Genomic DNA, 6,896 nt, shown 5'->3' with positions numbered 1-6,896 from the left:
GTTGTTCCCTGTGTCCTCCTGGAAGGCGAAGGCTGCCCTCCTGGGCTGGGTGAGGGAGCCGGTGGCCCCTAGCCTGGTCCATGGAGCCATCACAGAGCTGCTGGTCCAACGAGCCGCAACCCGGTGGCGTTTTAGGAGGGATACAGCCCCCCTGTGCTCGCACGGATCCTGCCTGCCCGGCGACCAGCCCCCCGGTAGACAGCGGCTCTGGAGCCGGGAAACACGGTCCCAACTCTGACTGGACCCAGGGAGAGCTCCCAGCCTGCTCCCAGCCTGCTGGGGTCATGCCCCCCACCCCCACCCCGGGGAGAGACGATCTCGGTGCAGGTCCCAAACACGCACCTGGGGGTGCTGGTGAGATAGGTCATGACGTTCTGGAACTCCGCGTCTGGGACCTCGCTGAAGGCCGGGTAGTCGGGGAAGGTGATGACCGGGCTTCCGTCCCGGGCCCGCCCACCTGCCGAGAGCGAGAGGCAGCTTTGGCGGGAGCTGGCGCCTGTCCCAGCCTGCTCCGTGGCACCCAGAGCGTCAGCTCAGACCCGGCGTGTCCCCTGTGGTGCTCCCTGTGAAAGAGCACACCCTTCCGAGAGCACTCGGGACACTCAAGTGAGCTGAAGCCACCACCGCGGGCAGCCACCAGCATGGCCACATATTTCCCTCCAAGCCCATCCTGGGCACATCTGCATGGAACGGCACAGTCCTGGACACACAGTCCTTGTCACTGTCTGCTAACAGCAGCCACGTGTGGGTGCTGCGTTACCCTCCCATGTCCCCTCCCCAGACACCCTGATCTGAAGGACTCCACACAGACAAGCCTGGAGTTGTGGCCAGGGCTCTGCTGAGGACTGCAGTTGGCCTCTGCCATTGCGCATACCCTGGCGAGGCCTCCTCCGCCGTGTGCGCCCTGGCGAGGCTATGGCTCCTCCCACCACCCACTGCCTCCCCTTCCATGTCTGGAGTGGTCATGGGGATGGGGCCCCGTGTGGCCCGGGCGCCCTAGGGGGTAGGGCACTGCAGGTATTGATGGCTCCTGACCACTCAGTCCTCGCGTGGACGCGGCCCAGGGACAACCCCCAGTGCCCTGAGACCTAGAGCCCCTGGGGGAGCCATGCGAGTCTTAGAGCTGGCGAGAGGGGCAGGAGGGCCTGGGGCAGCGGCTGATGCAGAGACCCGGCATATATGCGGAGGGCTGTGAGCACTGGACGGGCCTCAGAGGCCCCTTGGCCTGGGCAGGGCCCACAGTACCCACTGGGAAACTGTGCAGCCCCAGCCGGGATCAGGGCGGGCGTGTGCTGCTGGACGGAGGGTGGGCCTCAGCTGCAAGGGGGACGGAGGCTGTGGGGCCACCCGCCCTTCGTTTTCCTGAGACGGGACTTGGTTCTGGCATTGGCCGGGAACCCGCACTGACGCATGAGGCCGATGGCAGGCTACAGGGTGGGTCTCCGGCCTCAGCTTCCCTTGGGGACTCCGAAGCATGAAAGCATGGCCCTCTCCCCAGTCCCTCTGAGGACAGTGTGGCATGTAGACCCCTGCTGGGCCCAGCCGGCCAGCTGCATGAGAGCTGGAAGGGAGGACGAGGACGGGTCCGGGCTGCGCGGGTCTCCCCGCGGAGCACCGCACTCCCCGGGCTCCCAGCCGTAAGGGGCAGTGGCTGCACAGGGCCCGTTCACGACCTGACTGGAAGGTGTGAGGGGCCTGGGGCAGACCTGGGTGGCTGCCCTCTTGGGGCATCTAGACAGGACTGCCACCCACTCACAGCTGTGGGCTGCACCTCGTGGGGCCAGGACACCAGCACCCAGAGGCCACAGCAGCTGGGAGGCTGAGCACGTGGACCCACAGGGCAGCCTCTGGTGTCTGCAAGCCACGTTGTCCCAGGAGCTCCACCTCTGTGATTCTCAGCCTGTGAACCCCATCTTGCCCCAGCCGAGACCCCACAGAGCCATGTGTCCAGCGGCAGCATACCCAACCACCAAGTGGGTATGGCAGGTGAGCTGGGAAGGCCAGTTCTCGGGTTCACAGGTGCCCAGGGAGGCACGCCGTGCTGGCTGAGGGGAGAAGGCCCGGCTGCACGAGGGGAGGGGATGCGTGAGGATGAGCACCTGCACGCTCCTGCGTCCTCAGCCCTCAGCAGAGGCCCTGCCCATGGCTCAGGCAGCCGGCGCACACGCAGAACTCAGTCTGCCGAAGGAGGGGGTGCGCCCAGGCTCGGGGCTCTTTGCAGGCCACATTGGGGCCTTCGGACCTTGGTGTCCCAGCCTCGGTGCTGCGCCCCTCTCTGGACCTGACCTCCTGTGCCCCACTTCCTGGCGGCCCCCAGGAGTAGCTGCCCGCTCCCCCTGGGGCAGTGGAGCCCTGCCTGCTGGCACCGGCCACGGATGGGACTCACCAGACAGGTACGCGAAGCGCTTCCTCAGCTGCTCCTGGATGTCGGCGGCGCAGAGCGGGACGATGTCCTGGTGCATGATTTCATCTGCAGAGACAGAGCGGGTGCAGCGTCACTGTGGGGCTCCGCCAGGGCCACACAGCAGGCAGCAGGGCCCGACGCCTAGGGCAGCAGCCACGTGGCGGGAGGAGGGCTCAGCAGCTTCCCACACGAGTGCCCGTGTCTCACAGCAGAGTCACCACCAGTTTTTAAATGCAGTATGAGAGGAAGAGGGGACAGAGAGATGGAGAGAGAAAAACAGAGACAGAGACGCGGAGGCAGGGCAGGCAGGAGGAGCTTTGGGAGGGTGGCGACGCCGGGCCGGGCCTCACTCAGACAAGGGCTGGCTTCTGACCTCACCAAGCTCTGGGAAGGCCTAGCGCCCAGCATGTGGGCTTGCACCTGCTGACCAAGGAGACTGGCCTGGTAGCAGGCCTACCTCCCCAAGTGCATGCTGGGAGGCCCGACGCTGTGAGGCAGGATGGGGCATGGGGCCTGGCGCCCACACGCCCCAATGCCCAACGTGCCCTGTGCTCGGGTGCTGGTTCTGGGTTGGGGTCTGCATGGACTGCAGCGCCCGCCGTGCTGGGAGAGCGTCAGCTGGAGGCCAGCGACTCGGTGAGGGCAGCAGCGGGACGCAGGGAGGGGCGTCAGCCGGCAGGAAGCCTGTGTGCTCTCCTGCATTTCCAAATGAGCTCCTGGGAGGCTGCTGCACGGGGTCCGGCCGCCTCTGGCTACATGGCAACCTTGGACCTGAAGGCTAGCACAGGGGCTGGCGAGGGCTCCCCGGTCGGCTTCCTGGTCAACTCCACGTCTCCGACCGGCCACGCCAAGGTCAGGGGTTAAACGCACGCTGCGGGAAGGGCAGGGGCCCCTGTGCCAGGTCACGAGGCAGAGACCCTGCGGGCCGGGCTGCAGGCTGCCACATGGGAAGTCGGCCCCCGCAAACCCACGCGTCGGTGTGGGTCCACACGGGGCGTCCCAGCCGGGACCGCTGGTTCAGTGCTTGGCCCCTGCTCAGCACACCCAGACGTCTGCTTCAGGGCCGAGCTGCCCGTCTCCCTGAAGTGTGAACCCAGGCTCGGCGACGGGTGGTAGAGTCACAGCCGGGCGGCACGCCCCACACTGCCAGGAGCCTGGGGCAGGGGCGAGTGTGGAGGGCCACCGGGACGAATCCCAGAGCAGGGGCCTGTGTGCGGCCGCGCCCAAGCCAAGCTCCTCCCAGGCACCCTGAGCTCTGTGAAATCTTCCTAAACCGTAAAACACTCTCCAGAGCACCATGTCAATGCCATGAGCGGCTGGACAGGGACAGGGCAGCTGACTCTGGGCGGCCGTGCGCGCCGGGCCCAGACCCGCAGGGCAGCCAGAGCCTGCACATGCTCCTCCGGCCGCGGCTCCGGGCCCGGCTCCTCCCCACCTGCCCCAGCGGGTCCTAGTGAGCCCTCGTGGTCGTCGCGGAGCACTGCAGACCCACGGCAGGGTCCACCCCGAGGTACACCACAGCCGGGTTGAAGGCCGAGTCCTGGGGCCCGCACATGGCACAATGACTGCGTCATTGAACTCCCACAGGTCGACCACGGTTTGAGTCCTGGACCGGCGGCTTAAAACTCATGCCGGGCACGTGTGCCCGAGATGCTGAGAGAACGAGAAGGGGTTGCAGCGTTGCCATCCCTCCTAGGGGTGGTCTCTCACTGTCTCTCCAGCGAGTACACATGCCCTATAGCAGTAATGTCTCTTCAAAAGAAGAAAGACTGAATCCTGCCCACGGCCTGCCCCTCCCTACTCTAAGAAGCCCTCGCGCTGGCCATGGAGACGCGCCCCTCCCCGCAGGCCGGCAGCCGCTCACCTGCGCGTGTGACTGTCGCGCGGATAAAGCGAGGGGCTGCAGGGGCATGCTGGGTAAGGTGCTGGAGCCCCCAGGGCTGGCTGTGTGGTTTGAGTCCTGGACCTGGCAGCTTGAAAATCAGGCCGGGCGCGTGTGCAAGCATGCCAAGGTCCTGAGAGAAGGGACGGCGGCGTGGCCACCCTGGTGAGTTCTCTTCCCTTCTCTCTCCAGGAAGCTCTCCTGCCTTGTGGTAAGTTAGAAATAAGCAAGTAAAAAAGCACAGGGTAGGAGCGGGGGCGTTGCAGGAATGAGAACGACAGGAAAGCCAGTGCATGTGAGGCATGGCGCGGGGTCGAGGTGGCACTGCGAGGCCGGCCTCACGGCTCCAGTGCACATCTGGAGACCTCCCCGACCATGCCAGGCACGTGTGCCACGTGAGTGCACATCTGGGGCTGCCTGACATGGGTGTGGAGTGAAGGTAGGAAGACCCTGTCGAGGGCAACCCCAAGACCCTGCTCACGGAAGAAGCAGATTGTAAAACTTCGATTAAAGAGAAAGATTCCATGTGGCCACACTGAAGATTCTCATCCCCCATACCACAATGAGCACACAGTCACGGCATAGCCACAGCACCCAACAGACAGTGTGGATGGCGCCCCATGCTGGCCACTACGAGAGCCCACGACCACAGCAACAGTGCCCCTCGCTGGCCACTGTGAGAGCCCGGGTCCATGGTGTGGACGGCAACGGTGGCCACTGGGAGAGCCCGGGACCAGGGCGTGGATGGTGCCCCTCGCTGGCCACTGTGAGAGCCCAGGACCACGGTGTGGACAGCACCCCACGCTGGCCACTGTGAGAGCCCGGGACCATGGCGTGGATGACGCCCCTCCCCCTGGCCACTGTGAGAGCCCAGGACCCCGGCGTGGATGGTGACCCTCGCTGGCCACTGTGAGAGCCCGGGACCACGGCATGGATGATGCCCCTTGCTGGCCACTGTGAGAGCCCAGGACCATGGCATGGACAGCGCCCCACACTGGCCACTGTGAGAGCCCAGGACCACGGCGTGGATGGTGACCCTCGCTGGCCACTGTGAGAGCCCGGGACCACGGCGTGGACGGCACCCCATGCTGGCCACTGTGAGAGCCCGGGACCACAGCGTGGATGGCGCCCCTCGCTGGCCACTCCGAGAGCCAGGGACCACAGGCAGGCTCTGCACAGCACGGGGTGTTCGTGGTGCTACCACCTGGACATGGGCCTCAGACACAAATCCAAACCCCTCTGACACGCAAGTGCCCGGGTCCAGGCTCAAAATGACCCACTCAGACGGCCCCTGGGGCCCCCAGAGCCCATGGTCGCTGCGATCTGCCTGCTGGGAAGTCCCTTCAGACAGGCCTCCGCGGGGCCGCCCATGGCCTCCTCAGTGACAGCTGAGCCACTTTACTGCCACCAACAGCTCAGGCTGATTCACGGACATTCTCAGAAACCCTTGTTTATGAATTATTCATCGATCCTTGGCAGACATGCCCACTAGAAAATGCAGTTCTGACAAACCACTCCAAAACGAGTGTCCCCATCTCAGAGACACACCAGGACCGGGTCCCCTAGCCCCGCACGGCCCCTGCCCAGCCAAGGTCCGTGTTCTCCTGGGCCTGAAGCCAGCACCGAGCTCAGAAGAACCCCCCCACTAAGACTGACCTAGCGCTGAAATGACACCACGGCCGCCTGGGCGCGGTCCCTCACCGTCCCTCCAGGGAGCTGGTCGGAGCTGCACGTCACGCAGGGCAGGGCTGGCCAGGGCCCCTGAGGGAGGCAGCCGCAGCCCTCCTGCCACCCAGACCTGGGCTGCCCGTCCTGTGCCGACACTGCGCGTCCGTGAGAAATCTCAAACAAAGGAGCCGGCAGGGACGCTTCCGCCAGCCTTCTGCGAGCGCAGGGGCTGTCACCCACGCCTGGGGCAGGTGCAGCTGGGACTGCCCCCCAGGGACACCAGCCAGCCAGGCAGGGGGACACCCACCTGCTGCCCTGAGGGCGTGGACTCCCGGCCTGCCGCGAGATTGCTGGGGTGGGGGCGCCGAGACGACAGGCGGGATGTCCCCCCCTCCCGTCCCCACGGCACCTGCCCAGTTGCGTCTCCACAGCAAACACACCTCCTTCCCGGAACAGCCACCACCCAGGAAACGCACCTGTGCTGGTCTTGAGGAGGAGCCACAGGGCTGTGAGGTCCTGGGACAGCAGGGACACCAGGCTCAGGGTCATCCTGCCGCCGCCTCCCGGGGTCAGGAGCCCGGGACTCGCTCTCCGGAGTGCCCACCCGGAGAACACAGAGGAGCTCGGCAAGGCTCCATCTCGTAGCAAGCCGGGCTCGGAGTCAGTGCCCCCAGTAAGGAGCCAGCTCGCTCACTCACTCATCCTGGCTCGGAGGTTTAACTGTCGCAATCCTGGTGCCAGCTGAGCCCAAGCTGGTCGCAGCGCCGGTTGCCGGTGTCGCCTGTCGAGACCCCCCCTGTAGGGGCCCCACAATCAGCCCAGGTCCCAGCTCAGGTCCCCTGAGCTCTGGGGATGAGGGACCTGAGCCGAGGCTGTCCCCTGAGCCCCGGGGATGAGGGACTTGAGCCGAGGCTGTCCCCTGAGCCCCGGGGGTGAGGGACC

The 6,896-nt window shown here is 66.0% G+C and overlaps 1 protein-coding gene across 2 annotated transcripts in view; it reads right to left on the bottom strand.

Moving 5' to 3' along the window:
- The window catches only part of MCF2L (MCF.2 cell line derived transforming sequence like), a 76,871-nt gene that overhangs the window by 58,629 nt on the left and 11,346 nt on the right, over positions 1-6,896 (bottom strand). Inside the window, exons 1-3 of one of the 2 annotated variants that reach the window (XM_027776209.1) lie at positions 6,431-6,648; positions 2,387-2,470; positions 343-457 (exon numbers count right to left, since the gene is read on the bottom strand). In XM_027776209.1, coding sequence (XP_027632010.1) covers positions 343-457; positions 2,387-2,470; positions 6,431-6,503 — 272 coding nt within the window. In that variant the 5' untranslated portion in view covers positions 6,504-6,648. Of the gene's footprint in view, positions 1-342; positions 458-2,386; positions 2,471-6,430; positions 6,649-6,896 lie in introns of those variants that run through there. The other variant, XM_027776210.1, reaches the window with a different exon arrangement.

Source organism: Tupaia chinensis, unplaced genomic scaffold (assembly GCF_000334495.1).
Source record: "Tupaia chinensis unplaced genomic scaffold, TupChi_1.0 Scaffold000644_1, whole genome shotgun sequence".
Lineage (NCBI taxonomy): Eukaryota > Metazoa > Chordata > Mammalia > Scandentia > Tupaiidae > Tupaia > Tupaia belangeri.
This window is presented reverse-complemented; position numbering and strand designations above follow the sequence as displayed.